Consider the following 15812-nt stretch of genomic DNA (forward strand, 5'->3'; position numbering starts at 1 on the left):
CAAGACCCCATAGAAGAGGTCTGGACCACGAGTAAAAAAGCCCATGGCACATCTGCTGCCATAGCTTTCAAACTCACACATCGGTGCCCCCTGTTATTTCAGACCACTTGTCGTGGTTTTGTATAGTGAGGGGGGCCTAAGGTGGCAGCTTCTGTAGGAAACTGCTAGAAGTCGCTCCCCTTTGTTCAGTGGACTCGGCCGGGCCTAGGGCGGACCTGCTGCTGGCCAAGGCCGAGCCGATTGGTAGCAGAATGTCCCATGATAACGCCTCTGCGATAACGTATTTAAGAAAGGGAAAACAAGAAAAAAAAAAAAGAGAAGAGAAGATGTGAAGAAACTGAGCGGGGGCAAAGGCGTAGAGGGGGAGGCGCAGGCTTCATGGGCCTTGCAGGCCTCACCCTCTGGCCTCTCGCCAGGCGGCCGACTGGGCCCGAATCGGTCTGGCCCGGCTGCAAGAAGTGGAGAGGAGATGAGAAGTGAATAAGATGTAAAAAGGATCCTGAGAGACATCTGCCAGCCTGTTGTGAGGAACGGCTGCAGACGCCAAGGTCAGTTCAGAAGGAGGGGGAGGAGTAATGTGGCTCCTGGCCAAGATTCCCCTGCAGCCTGTGGTGACGACCATGGTGGAGCAGGTTGTCCCCCTGCAGCCCATGGAGGTCCACGGAGGAGCAGAGATCCACTTGGAGCCCATGAAGGACCCCACACTGGGGGAGGTAGATGCCTGAAGGCGGCTGTGGCCCGTGGAGAGCCTGCAGGGACAGCCGTTCTGGAGAAACTGAACTCCGTGGAAGAGATGACCCACGCTGGAGCAGTTTCAGGAAGGACTGTGGCGTAGGGGTGGGACCCCACAACGGAGCAGGGGAGGAATGTGAGGAGTTCTTCCCCCGACCATGAAGCAGCGGCGTGAAACAACGTGTGATGAACTGACCGCGACCCCCATTCCCTCTTCCCCCCTGTGCCGCTCAGGAGGGGAACGTAGTAGAGATAATGTTAAGCTTGGGAAGAGGGAGGGGTGGAGGGAGGTTATCTTCTTTTCTGTCTCATTATCCTGTTCTTTGTAGTAATAAATGAATAGTTTTCCCCAAGTCGAGCCTGTTTTGCCCGTGACGGTAACTTTAAGGATTTCTCCCTGTCCTTATCTCAAACCTCGAGCCGTTTTTCCTTATATTATCTCTCCCTGTTATCTCAGAGGGTGGGGGGAGTGAGAGAGAGACTGCGTAGTCTGGTCCTGATCGGGGCTGAACTACGACACCACTGCAAAGCCACTGCTGCAAGCAGCTTCCAGCTCATGAACAGGAAACTGGCTATTTGAACCCCTTCAGAAGGCTTCCCTCTTGCACTTTCAGCCCCACATCTTTCCTGGGCTGCCATCTCTCTCTCTTCACTTGTTGACTGCCAAGTCTTCCCACCTGGGGGCTCTTTATCACCTGAGGCTGTCCAGGTGCATGGGTCATGGCCTCTGCCATCTCCAGTTCCCCTTGAGGATAGGGGACCCGTGCAGCGCAGCACAGGGGCTCCCCATGATGGCTTATTTGTTTGCTCAACCAAGCTCTGGCAATCAAAGGTGGTCGATTGGGGTGAGGGGAAAAAAAGAAAAGGGGATCAGCTGAAGAAGGAACCAATAAGGCTGAGGAGCTGTGCACACCCTGCTCTCCTAAATGCAAACCATGCCCTTGGTAATCCCATCCACCTCTCCCCTCCTCTCCTTGCCTCTATCAGGCCACCAGCACACACAGCCCCCTTTCTGCTCTGGAATGCGTTCTCGGAAACTTAATCTCGGCACAGGGCTCAGGCCAAATCCCCCAACAGATTCGGCCCCGTGACAACCCACTCCCACCCCGCTTCAGAGCTCAGCAACTCTCCCCTTACTCTCCCTCGTCTCCTCCTCCCACCCAGCTTGGCCTAAACATTTCACTCCTGATTAATGTATCAGTGACAAGCCAATAGCTCTTGGCTTTAAAGCAAAGCTAGCCCTCACTTTGCACAAACATCTTCGCTTCTTCATATTCTTAAGATTTAGCCCCAAACTCCCCCTTGCTGGGAAGAAGCAGCCCTTTCCTTGCCTGGGGACTGCCACTGCCAGGGGAGGGTGGACTCGTCTGCACGCACTTGCTCCACCAAAAACTGCACGGGTCTCTGAGAAGATCGGATTCTCCATTGCCTAAACAAGGGTGGTCCTTGCAGGGCCCCTCCATCTCCAAGCAGGCGTGGGTTGCCCTTTCTCAGATGCATCCAAAGACAGCAATTTCTCACGTTTGAGCATAACTGTTGCCAATGCCAGGAGGGCAGCAGTGAGGAGCACGTAAGCTCAGAGACAGGAGCAAAGTCCCTCACTCAGAGCTGTGGTTCAGAAACAGGGTGGCTTTTTGCTGCCATGCCACTGCAACCTCGTAGGAAGAGGGCAAAGCCCTGGAAAGGGGGAGCACTTCCTGCCAGGACCAACAGCAGTGGTAATGAATACAGCCTCCTGCCCCTTAAAGACAAAAACCTCACCAAGAGTGTTTTAGATACTGTGCTCTCCTCTACCCGCCTCCTGCTGACTTCTGCGCCTGCCTTACCAAATGAGAACAGAGCAGCCTCTGCCTTCAACATCGCCATACAACCATTCTCCCACCATCCTCTTAATCACCTTGTATTTTGGCGAGGGATCTTCCCAATGGCACACAGAGGGCCACCAGCCACTTAATGTAGGTGCTCAGGAGCGCCTCGTCACCGCAACCAGACTAACCTTTCCTTACTGTGAGCGCGGGGGTTGGTACTTCGGCTATGATGAACCCAGAGGCAACATAAAAAAGTGCAAGGCCCATCACAACACAAGCAGGGCAAGGAACTTCACCTTCTGTGGGTCAGGAAGGCAGTAAAACTTAGCACACACTCACTGGCAACAGCCCTGCAGCAGTGGTTTGGACATCAGCACCATCAGGTACTTTTTTGGTAACTTCAATCAAGAAGTCAGCAACCAGATGGGGCAACATGACAGGCAGGGAACCAACCAGGCATACAAACCCCATCACTCAGGTATTTTCTGCTCTTTGTGGTCTTGCAAAAACTGTCACTGCAGGACAGGTCTGCAGACTACCACGCAGGACTGCTTGGGTCATGACTGGGCCACAACACGACAGTCATTCCACAATCCAAAATGCTACGAAGTGGCCTAAGCCAAAAGAGCCCTCCCTTGATGCCAGCATGAACAAGTGAGCACGGATGAGCCTCTCAAAGACATGCGAGTGATAGCCCAAGCAATGCAAGGGATGGCAGAGGACTAAAGTTACTCACTAGCTAACGTGACCACTGCGGGGACACTAGCAATGACTCCTTCAGGCACACGAGCAATGCATTGGTATCGCCCCACGGTGTGGTTGTTGAGAGCCGTGATGATGAGTTTCCCTCGCTCAATGTTGATACCCGGCACCTCATCTGATCCATCCAGCTCCTTCCCATTCAGTCTCCATGTGACGTTCACTCTGGGGGGGTCCACCACACACCCCAGGCTCACTGGGCCCCCAAGCTTTTGGACAATGGAGGCAGGTTGCACAGTGACCTGCAGAGATTCACCTGCATAGAGGGAAAGAAACGGGAATAAGAAAGCTCTGTGAGACTCATCAAAAGAAAGGACAGAGGACAAAACTTAATGCTGGTACACTTTACATTCTCCATCGCTTCTGCTTGTGCTGCACCTTCCCTTAGCTACACACCCACCCTAGTGCTTGGAGATGCACACTAGCCCCGTTTCTTATTGGCACCATTAGACAGAGATGTCCAACTCTGATTGTATTCCTTTCTCCTGTTTGAACCCAGACCTTTGGTCAAGGCTATTGAGAAAGAAGCTGAGCGAGAAAACCACTTTGTGCTTGAGGTCAGCTATGCTAACCAGTCTCAAGGCAAAACACAAATGAAGTGTAACAAATGCGTAAGAACAGAAACTCACTCAGCTTGGCAAAGCAGGTAGCGGCTGCGAGGATGAGGCAAGGGATGGGGGACATGGGTCTCTTCTTTCCACGTGTCATTGCCATCCCATGCGGTGTGTCCTGGGGCAGAGGCGCCCAGGGAAGGGTCCCATAAGCTGCCTCAGGGGATGCAGTGGAGGTGCGACAGCGGATTTCTGCAGATGACAAGAGACATGATGGATGAAACCCTCAGACTTCCCTCTGCTTTCCAGCCCTGCCTGGCTTCACTACCAACATCCCTAAACTCCCATGGATTCACCAAGCTGGTGGCCTGAGGAGGCTGCAGACACTGATGCAAGCACTTCTTTCCTCCAGCCTCTCTGCCAAGCATGGTCATGAGTCTTCCAAGACATCCCATCCTCAGCCCTTGGTACAAGTCTACATGTATGCACACAGACACATACTCATTCCCTTTCCCCATTTCAGATTTGGCACAGTGAATGCCTGTACTGTCCCAGCAATGCACACCAGGCAATTTTCAGGAGCAAAACACAAACATTTCCAACAAACTGTCACTGGAGATATTTGCCAGTGTTGCTGCCACTTCTTGGCCACGTCTGGAATACATCCTAGCTGGAACACAAAAGTAAATGAGTAGGTACAAGTCCCGAGCTACATGAAAACAGAGGTGATCCCACAGTGTCAGAGTCTCTTCCTGAGACACTGGCCATGTCGCTACCAGGGATACCTATGTTTCAATCCAGATGGGACTCCTTAGGAGATACCAGAGTTTATCAGAGCATTTCTGCAAGGAATTATTCTGAAGTGGAGGGGATACTTTTCAGGAGAAAAGAATAGGCTAGTTCTAAATTTGTTTAAATTCAGTGCAGTGAGCCAAGGGCGGATTACACTCATTTGGCATAATACACCTTTATTCTAAAACAAGAGACCCAATCTATGGAAAGATTTCAGATTAACTGTTCTGCCTGAAACACATTGCCTATTTTGAGTTGAACTGCCCTGTCTGGACAAACCACCAGGTTCATACTTGAAAGCATTAAAGATCTCCAAAAAACATGAAGCCCAAGGCCACCTGTCACAACTCAGGTTGCTGTGAAGAGCAGCTGTTTTGGAAAGACTGTCATGAATGAACGCTAAAGCAGACAAACCAGGTCAGGGGGATTAAAGATCTAAGTGGCTGCACGAAGAGACACGTCAGATGTCAGACTGAATTCAGCTTCAACCAAGGGCAAAGGGCTGAAGCCAGGAAGAGACTTCCCTCTATGGACATCGTAATGCAGCTACAGGATTTTGAGGTCCCTCCAGCTGCAGCACTAAGAAGATGACATGTGAGTCTTAAAGGCATTCAAGAATTGCTCCTGTGGCATCCCCACATTAGCAGAGAGAAGCCCAAGACCAAACCAACCGTAGCAGTCAGCCCAAACAGCAGTTATATTCCCTGCTCCCCCTGCAGCCACAAAATTAACCACAACCACCATCCTCAAGAGTACCTGAAGTCTGCAGAGCAGTATTTCCTACTTATACCATGGTCACTGCTCAAGCCATCACACCTGTTTGAGCACATCCTTTCCAAAACCAACACAGCAAAAAAGAGGGGACAAGTCCCTTTGAGTATAACCTCCAAAATTAAACCTCCTAACTCCTGAAGTAAGGACTGACACAGGCTCCCCATCAGATGCTCAGTAAGTCGTTCAAGGCAAGGCTGATTACTGCTAGCAAGGAACCACAGCATTTGGGGAAATCTCACCAAGCTACTCTCAGATGACTTTGCTTGTCCTCTGGTGACATCAAAGATACAAGAGCGCAGTGTGAGGTCAATATCCATGGCTGGCTACGCTGAGGTCCACATTGTGACAGCAGGAACCCAGCTAGCTAGCTTGCATGCATCTTTGCAAATTGGGCTGTCCCTCTGACAGCCTCACAAGCTCTTCCCCCACCACTCATGCCCCAGAGCGCTGCTTGGGGGAGAAGTCATGGAGAAGACATTTGTATAAAGTTGAGAGAAGACAGGAAAAAGAAAAGCCACTTCTGAGCTGGCAATTTCAAAAGGAAGCAATGCCAAGCGAAGTGACCTGTAACTGGAGCTTTGCAAATGCCACAAAGAGCACCTAACATGGCACTCTGTGGGCCAATATGAGCTCACTCTGCCAGCCTGCCCAGCGGGCTCCAGGCAAGGCAGCTGTTTCCCAGGAGTTACACAGCCATGATTAGTGTGGCCGTCAGCCCAAGATAACAAGCCCTGCTGATAGGTAGGGTAAATTAGGTAAAGCTTGGCACAGCCTTACACATCTTCTGGGTGGCCGGGAGCATGGACAGAGCTCAGCCATCAGATGTTAGGCTAGATGTACCCTGAAGGCACCTAGAAAGTCTTGCTATTGCAGCCCACAGTCCTGTTACATGTGGAGATCCTCTGTGGGTAACCTTCACTGCCAATGCGACAAGGCAGCAACTTCCCTGCTGCGCGCCTCATCCTTCCCAATACCACTCTCCTCTCCCAAAGCGAGAAAAGAGTCTCAACAATTTGTCTTTGAAGGGTTTCCCCTATCAACCAGCACACACTGTTGTATGAGATCCTTTAGCTATTGAACTGGAGACCAGCTGAGTTACTCAAGTTCATTTCCCCACATAAGACCAAAGCATCCTACATTACGCCACAGCCATCTCATGCAAACCACCACTGACCACGGCCATAAAAGTGCCCGAGATCTGTCCACACCAGGACGTGCACTGTTGACACAGCTGATGGTCCACTAATTTCACTCAACTGAAAAAGACTTTGAGTTAGTTTAGGCTTAAAAACTGGCTTTAGTCTGTACCTCACACCATCAGGGTTGTTGGGGATAGAAAGTCTTCCATCAACATAGAAAAAACATTTTGGGGTAGGACTTAACAACTTGCTCCTCAGTGCTGGAAGCCTACAGAGCAAAGCTGACTCATTCCCCCTATCTGGATGGGTTTGGCAGCAGCATGGAAAAATGTTGGATGGAAAAGAATTGTTCCTTGGAGCCCATGCTAGGGGGCAAAGACGTTCCCAACCAGACCTCCCTGCAGCTCTGCGTCGTGCGGAGCCTCTGGCCAGATGGGCAAAGCCAAAGGCACAGAAACGTGTAATGGACCCTTCGTGAGCTAGGACCACCCAGGCACATCGATACAACAACTAAACTGGCTGCCCCTAGGTCTGTAAAATGATGAAGGGTAATAGATGGGGAGAAAAAAGGGGAGATAAAAAAATTTGGCCACGGCACTGGGCAGATTGAGCCATATTGAGCAGAGACTGAGGAGACAAGGTGTGTTGCAGCAAGTGTATAGTACCTCCTCAAACCTCCAGGCAGAATGTGAGCTCTAAATAGGGACATGTGGCCATTTCTTTCACAGTTGAGTGAAGTACAAAAAGTAAATGGTCGGCATAAAAATAATGAGGAAAATGAATGAAAACATCGATTCTAAAAGAACTATTAGGATCCAGGGCCAGATTTTGAAATTCTCAGCTTCCACAATTGAAGCCAGATTTTCAAAAGCATTCAGTTCTTGACATGCTGAGCTCTCCTGAATAGGCAACCAACTTATTTCGATGCCTAAATGGGAACTGACCTCTTTTGAAAATGCTGCCCTTAAGCAGCCTGCAGTAGTGCAAAGCGAGGAACTTTATTAATCAGGCAGCTTTCGATCTGCCCAGTGTCCCTGCAAGCACTGCCAGAGCAGGCTGCAGCAGGAGAGGCAGCAGAGGTGGGGAGCGGAGGAGATCCCAGGCGCTCTGCTTGCCTTCCCAGAGGCAGCGGTCCTAGGCAGAGGAGACTCGGGACTGCTGTGTGACGGTGTCCTGCTCTGCTGCCTTGTCTCCTCAAGGCAGGTACGCTACAAGATACCCCTGGCTGTCAACACTTCTGCAGCCACTGGCAGCACCAGCCTTAACACCTCCTGCTTAATTGCTGTTTGGGAAAAGAAAGAGTTAAAGTCACTTAAAGAGCTTTGAGGGGGGAGGGAAAACAAAAATATTTATTTATTTTTAATTCTTTCCTGCCAGGTTAAAATAACAATTTCCTGTCTGTGAAGCGAAGGCTCTAAGTCCCTTTCAGACAGCCCAGTAAATCAAAGGAGGGGCTATTAGGAGAACAAAATTAATGAGAGCTTCATCAGATATGGAGGGGTGGTGGGGGTGTAAAATCTGTCGGCTCGGCTTCCCGCCACACACCTCAGCCCACCGAGACCCCCGTGTGTAGCCCCAGCTGTGCTGTGGTGACCGAGGGCACTGCAAAAAGGAGAGGAGCAAGAAAGAAAAAACAGAGGTGAAGATATAAGAGAAGAAAGGTGCACGCATGTGCAGGGGGATGATAAAGCTGGAAAGGAAAAAGGGATCTGAATTAAGTGCAGGCAGCAGGAGAGGTGTTTGCTGATTAGAAACTGAAGGTTTTACTGAGGAAATGCTGCTCACAGCCCCAAGCCCCCTCCTGCTTAACAAGGCCTGGCCAAGCAGCCCTTGTTACTGCCACGCTGGCTGTGATTTACAAGGCTCCCAAATAGGAACCAGCCTCTGCCCCTGCTCTGGGGCAGCATCCCCACACACTGCACACCCCAGCTCCGCGGGCAGGCAGGGGGGGAAACGCAGAGGCAGACTGGGAGACGATGAAAACCTGCTGTTGCACAGCGGGGGTTGTGTCAGGCAGCCAGACCCCGAGCCCCTCTTCGCCCAGGGGGGCAATGGTGGAAAGGGTCTGCTTTGCACTAAGGCAAAGGCTGCAGCAACTCAGGTCCAGCGACCAGCTGGGGACACCCTGGGTGACTCTGGAGAATTCATTGCAGCTGCTCTCCATTTACGACGGGTCAAGCTGGGACAATGATACTCCCAATTCTCTTTTTTAAACATTAAGACTTAAGCTCTTCAGAAAAAGCAATGTTTTGCATAGTACAGTGTGCCAATTTTATTTGTAATCATTAGTTTTTAACACAAGACAGTTACAAGACAGTTTTTCGTTGTTGGTCTTTTTTTTTTTTTTTTTTTTTTTTGTTCCATAGCGCTTAAAGTACTGAGAAAGAAAGTGTAAAAGAGAAGAGAGCCACAGTACCCCTTTGCTTTACCAATAAGGGAACCTGAGGGCTAGAAGAGGAAGCCAACCTGGCCCAAGGTTATACAACAAAAGAGTAGCAGGGCTAGAAACCAAAAGCTCCCTGACTGGGACCTCCATCCCATCAAGCAAGTTGTTCCTGGATCCCAAATCTTTGACAACCCATCTGAAAAAAATCCACCACACAACTGCATAATCCTCTAGCTGAAAAATACTGTCAAGGTGACACACCTCAGCAGGTCAGCTGCAAAGTCCTCGTATGATTCCTCAGCATGGACGGCAATCTGAGCACCCCCAAACCAGAGTGCTTCTCAAAACTCATCAAACAGTAACATTACAGAGGGCAAAATTAACCACCAACTCCCATCCCCACTCCAAGTACTAATTTCACACCATTAAGTTATATTCACTCTCTCCAAAAGGGTCTGGAAAATAAGAGGTTTGCAGCGGGAAAGATACTCCCTCTTCCATGTAACAGCACGGGCATCCGACAGAGATGGGAATGCAGATGCTGTAGGGAAAAGGCAGGATCCCAAATGAGAAGCGAGTGGTGTCAGGAGGGGGCAGAGAGAGGCAGCATCTAAGGCTACAATGGCATGTTTCAAGTCAAGGAGGTAGCACAGTGTACATGCAAACAGGGATAAAAGCTTGCCCGCTTCCCTCTGTAGCACTGAAAGCTCCTGACTTCAGAGTGCATTAGCTCTGTTAACATAACCCTTGATTAACTGGCGAGAGAAGTGTGTCGTGTCGTCGTGCCCCCACTCCTGTCTTTTTAAAAGTGATTAGGCAAAAAAGGCCCTCTTACTGGCTACTTGTGAGCTCAGTGAGTCCATGAGAAGCAACAACAGAGAAAGCTTGGGATACATTCATGCTCAGAGTTGAGAGAAGGAAAATATCCAGAGCAAAACCTGATGTGGCACCGCTGTCACTGCGCAGGCGAGTGAGTTTACCTGCAAACTACAAATTGCGCTTGGGCACTGGGCGATCGGAAAAAAGAACCACAGATTTTTCTCCAGGCATGTCCTGAGCAATTAAGTGGCAATAGACCCCTCTCTAAAAAACCAAAATAAACTCTCAGATAAAATAGCTCTCTTTTCTTGAACAGAACTGCTCATGCAAACCAAACCAGCAACGAATCAAACAAAACATGCAACTGTCTTTGTGACTTTTTTTTTATCTTCCTCAAGACAAAGCTACTGCCCAGGGCAGCTCCTTTCCGCAACAGCCTGTGGCATCACCAGGGAGGAGACCATGCATGCAGGCTTTGAATTAGCAACTGGATGCAAAGCCTTCCCGTCACCCATCTGACTTCTACTTGCACCCCTGAAGACCCAACAACTGCGTTTTCTGGCACCTCTCCATCCAACGGTTCCTCTGAAACGAGTGCTGCTTTCCAGTGGGCATTGATCAGGCTGACTTCGCCGAGACCCAGCAAACCCCTTCCCGCTGGCATTTCGTCAGCCACCGAACGTGGGGCTGCTTGAAGAACGAAACACCATCCTCGTGCCAGCCACTGGCTCCCCAGTGTCACTGTGGCGGTGGCACTGCAGTGAGCGTGGCTTGACACAGGCAATGCCTGCAGCACGGTGGTCCCGGGGTGGCTGGACCCACCAGCCTGAGACAGCCCTGCTGCAGGCAGGCCAGGGCTGCAAGGATGGCCTTGCCCCATGGCTGTCCCCTGGGATACACCTCCCTTTTTCCGCAGCTACCAGGAGAGGAGTGCTCTGTGCTAAAACAGAGTATGCACGCTGGCTTTTGCTGCCCCTTGATGCGTCCTGAAAACTGCTCCAGCCCTTGAAAAGACAAGGCTAAAGCATAAGAAAGAAAACCTGCGTCCTTTCTTCAATATTGTGCTCCCCCCATGCCCTAGACACTTAATTTCCCTCCTCCACCCCCCCTACCCCGGCTTCCCCCTCCATTCTGAGTAAATTCAATTTGACAACCCTGCTAATTGGATAAACGCTGCTCCCTACACTCCTTTAAGGCTGCCCGCTTTTCTCTCCTTGTTTTTGGAGGGCGATTGTGGCTGTTCTTTAACATGAATTCCATCTGCTTTATTTCGCCTCTGCCCATTCAAGACCCCTCCTGAATATTTATGAGGGGCTGTGCCCCCCCTCCACCCCCTTTCTCCTCCATCCCACCTCCCTTCCCTCACCACCCCCCCACATCCCTCTCCCTGCCCTCTCCCATTGCCCGGGACAATAACCCCCCAAATGCCCCCTTCTCCCACCCCAGCCCTTTTTGCTTTAGATAAACACAGGCAGTGTCAAGTGTGAGGAGGTGGTGGGGGGGGGAAGGATGGGGTTCAACTGCCAGTCAAGCCTCGGGCCCTCAATGAAGCCCGGAGGCCTACCCTAATCTGCTGCATGCTTGCCATATGGGAGTTGTGTTGCCCTGGGAAACACTAACAGGCAGAACGGAGCTTAATAGAGTCCATATTCATTGTGATGCAGTGAAATGGCTCGAGGGACTATTGCCTCTTGGGTCTGTTTTCATTCTTCTGTTCCCCCTCTTTCTTTTCTCTCTTTTTTTTTTTTTTTAATAAATTTTTTTCCTCCCCTCCTTCTCCCCCCTCCCCTTTTTTTTTTTTTTTTTTAACCCCTCCTTTTTCTTCCTTTTCAAAAGGACCAAGTCCCTGGAGAGCTCTAATCTGGAGAGGCTGGGGGGCTCCCCGAAGGGCCGGCCGGCCGTTGGGGCAGGAGCGGGAAGGGGGCAGGGAGAGGGTGGAGGTGGTTAGTAGGGAGGTGAAGGAGAGGTGGAGGGCAAGAGGAAAAGGAGCAACTAATAAGCATGCAGCCGGCCAGCTGTCAAGATGCTGACAATGCTGCTTCGGGTGCAAAGAGCCCGAGAGCCGGCGCTGGCACAGAGGCTGGCGCAAGGTCCTCTCGGGGAAGCGCTCGCTTCCCCTAAGTGCCTCCGTCCTCGTATGCCGAATGCGCCACAAGTGACAAAAAAAAAAAAAAGAAAAAGAAAAAAAGAAAGAGAAGGGTGCAGATGGAGCGTGCTGCGCAACCTCTTCAGAAACAAAGTGCACCTAGGAAACAGATGTTGTTGCTGCAACAAGCCCGGAGCTGCTGGCTGCTCTCTGGCTCCTTCTCCCAAGTGCGCGAGGGGGGAAAGCAGCCCTGCAGCAGTCGCCAGGGCTGTCCTCTGCGGCTGGGACAGGATGCCTCTCTGGTCAAAACCTTTCGGTCCAACTTCAGTCCCAACCCGGGAAAGCTGCCATAGCTTTAGACCAACGTTTCCTCCACATTCCCCAGCCTTCATCCTTGAACCAACCACCTGCAGACTCTCCAGCCTCCAAGATAACATCCTAATTTAAAGAGCTGAGGACTCCCAAAGGGAGACACATCTCCAGTGCTTACAGAGAGGTTCAGGTTGTTCATCTGGGGGGGCTGGATGTCAAATGTCAGGGAATCAGCAGAATTGCTGGTATTGAGGTCCTGCGAGACCCTGACCAAGTGTACACGAGGTTGCAGCTCAGCCTACTCTCATGGCAAAGCTGGTGTCAGGAGGAAGGGTCAGGATCCCCTCAGAAAACCACATCAATGCAGCCACGCACTTGTGGAGATCAGTTACCTTCTCTGGAGTGTTTTCAGTTTGGCCCATGCCTGCTATAAACTCAGCTCACAGTGCACCGAGAAAGTCTGACTTATCTGAGGCTTCTCAAGGGGACAACATTGCATCTTCGTGGTGAGAAACACTGCAGAGGTGGCAGCAGGATATGGGTCACCCATTGACACAAGTGTGATGCCATACTAAACACAGAGTAAAAACCATCCCATGTCCTAGAGACTTAACACCACTGGCTAGAAGGCTTACTCTCTTTAGGATGTTTGATACAAGCAATAACAAAATTTATCTGGACAGAGAGGCAAAGGCTGTAGCAAGGAGCTAGGAGGAGAGGTAGAGCATGCACCTGGGCAAGGAAAGCCCAGGGGATCACCCCACTGTGCGCTGATACTGTGGGACCCACAGGACAGGCTCCAGTCTGGGCTCCACAGCATCGAATCTCACACCAACATGAGACAAGTGTCAGATTGTTTCCCTCCCTATCAGCAACTGCAGCGGAGAAGAGCACAGGGAGGGATGGGCAGTTCCCACCAGGAGCTATCATCACGCAGGCATAGATGTGCCTGTGGTGAGTTTACATTAGTCAGGGCACTGCTTTTGTTTTTCCCTTCTCATCCTTTCCAAACAAAAAAAAAAAAACACAAAACCAAAAAAAACCCCAAAACTTGAAGTCTGAGGTTGAGGCTCTAATTGCCTCCTGGGTTAGGGAGAAGTCAGAGAGGAGGCAGGCCTGGCAGACGCAGGGAAAGTGATGCCAGGCAAAAGCCCTGCAAGACACCAAAGGAAAGCGGATAATAAAGGTGGCAGAAAGGAAAAGGCAGGAAAATTAAACTGAGATGAGGAGGTCAACAAAGAAGGAGAAATGGGGAAGTTGGGATTTTGGTTGATTTCCTTACGCTGCATTTGTCCTCACTGTGCCAGGGGCTGGGCAGGCAAGGAGCAGGTAATCTCATGGCTCACCTGCCATGCGTGTGCCCAAACTCAAGTCCTTGCCCTGCTTTCCTCAGAGCAGGGGCTGTCACCTGGGACCACCACATCTCAAGCAAATCTCTCTCCCCACCTGCCCCTCTTCCAGTTTGTTTAAATGTGGGCTACTCATGATAGCAGGAAAACCACTCCTGCTTTCACCAGAAACTCCATCCTGCTCCAAGACAAAAGTTTAATCAACAAATGCACTTCCATAGCATGCTCTGCTCCCAATGAAACAGCATTTTTCCACAGGGAGAGCAGGATGCTGTCCTCCAAAGCTGTTTTTGCTGAACTCTGCTTTGCACTGCCTGCCCCAGCAGCTCTTGGCGAGCACATACACCCAGCCAGCCCTCACCCCCTGCAACCACAGGACACCACCACGCTGACCAAAACAAGCATCTCACCATTAATGTGTCAGCAACACTATAAATCCCCGAATCCTACACTACCTAGTATCGCTCTGTGGCCTCTCTGCAGCTGGACCAGCAGTCAGGAACGGGCCCCAGGGAAGGAGGACCACAAATCACGGCAAAGGTACAACACTGAGCTGCCCTGAAGGGACCGATCTCCATTTTATTGTTCTGTCACGTGATGGGGTCAGGCTTGCAACAGGGTAGACAATAAATATCACAGAGTCCCATTCATGCTGGTAACCACCAGATGAAACACTCCTCTCTCTGAAAGCAGAATGGACATAATATAAACCAAAGCACAGAGGAATGATATACCGGACAAACACCACTGGTCAGCAGCTGCGTGAAGCGCCGCAGGAGTGCCCAGGGAGCGTTTCAGTGTGTTCGCCAGCTTTGGCTACCTCCAAACTGGGGCTCAGAAGCTATTGTTTGTAGAGTGGATCACAAGCCAGAGAGAAAGCAACTACAGATGATTTTTTGAGAGCAGACTTCTTTATGTGCCTAAATATAAAGCTACCTTGAAGTACCAAAATTTTTTTAAAAATCACCTTTGCCTAGGAACAATAGAAAAATCTTGTCCATGTCCAATTAGAAACAATCACACAAACAAAAAAATCCAAACCAGAAAAGCCCACAGCCAATGACACTGCTAAGCCTTCCTTGGGGGAAGTCACAATGGGGAAATATTCCTGTTGGAGCAGAGCAAAGACTTGGGTAGCTTTCCTAGCTTTTGAGCCTTCTTTCAGTGTGTATTTGAAGAGCAGGGGCACCTACAACAGTTGCAGCAAAAAAAAACTGATCAAGCTTATATTAAATACAAGCCAGCAGCACAGCAGAAATACCTGCTAGAACAAAAGATTCAGAAGATCACAGCAGAGGACTCGATTCTGCTGCCTCCAAAATCAGCCTGATCTTTGCCATGACTTCAATGGGAGCAGGCCCAGAAAATGCATTAACAAGCGCGAGGCTAGTTTAACACAGCTGACATCAAAATCCAGAAGAGCACACAAAAGAGACAGGACAAAGTACTCGCCAGGAACGTCAATACAAAGTTTAATCCCCAGATGGCTGGCTTTAGAGATATCCCCATCACCACCATAAAGAGAAACTGCCTTCTAGTTTGCACTCCTTTCAGCAAGGACTTGTTGCTGGGAAGCAAAAGAGCACAAGCCCATTTTTCTTGTCCTTTGAAGGTCGTATTTAAAAGTTGTGTGTGGTTTTGTTTTGTTTTGGTTTTTTTTTCTCTTTTATAAATTTGGGAATACATGGGAGTTTTTACTCTCCATAGTTGTCATTTAAATGCTTTTCACTAACAATAATCGTTTTGGTTATGGGAGCAGGTCAAAAGCCTCTAGGACCCTCTGCTGGGACAAATTTCCCCTGGAAGACATGTCACTACTCCAAAAAACACAAGAGGAAGCTCAAGGCCAGCAAAACAAAGGGACAGAAATGACTGCCCAGAGAAAACGCTCCAGCTGGTGCCAAACGCCTAGGTGGGGTGCAGGGGATCAGCGCCGAGTGCCAACACCCAGACGCACTGAGCCACAGCCCTCATCTGTGCTGTGCCCAGCAGCCGCCACGCTGCTCCAGAATCCCATGGGGCCCACCTGAGGGTGAAAAATTATGGAGGACACACTCGCAGCAGGGTCTTGGGATGGGTGACAGATTTCCCCTGCCCTAGAGACAAAGAGGAGACTGTTGCATCTCTTGGGTTTTTTAAATATTGTTTCTGCGTGTCATTTTCCCCATTTAGCATCCCAGCAGTAAATATGCTTCTCAAAAAATGATGGCCCTGTTGAGGACAGCAACCCAATCACGGGCAGGGGATGGAGCAAGACCTAGCATCACCCTGCAGAGATGGGCAGGGCAGGCACCTGGTTTCTCCC

General features: G+C 50.3%; 1 protein-coding gene across 8 annotated transcripts in view; it reads right to left on the reverse strand.

Moving 5' to 3' along the window:
- BOC (BOC cell adhesion associated, oncogene regulated) overlaps positions 1–15812 on the reverse strand; it is a 57780-nt gene that overhangs the window by 21620 nt on the left and 20348 nt on the right. For all 8 annotated transcript variants that reach the window (XM_086761348.1, XM_086761339.1, XM_086761320.1 and 5 more), the window contains exons 2-3: positions 3929–4102; positions 3277–3555 (exon numbers count right to left, since the gene is read on the reverse strand). In XM_086761348.1, the coding sequence (XP_086617474.1) occupies positions 3277–3555; positions 3929–4013 (364 nt within the window). In that variant the 5' untranslated portion in view covers positions 4014–4102. The remainder of the gene's footprint in view (positions 1–3276; positions 3556–3928; positions 4103–15812) is intronic.

This window comes from Chlamydotis macqueenii, chromosome 1, assembly GCF_036417535.1.
Source record: "Chlamydotis macqueenii isolate bChlMac1 chromosome 1, bChlMac1.mat, whole genome shotgun sequence".
NCBI classification, from domain to species: domain Eukaryota; kingdom Metazoa; phylum Chordata; class Aves; order Otidiformes; family Otididae; genus Chlamydotis; species Chlamydotis macqueenii.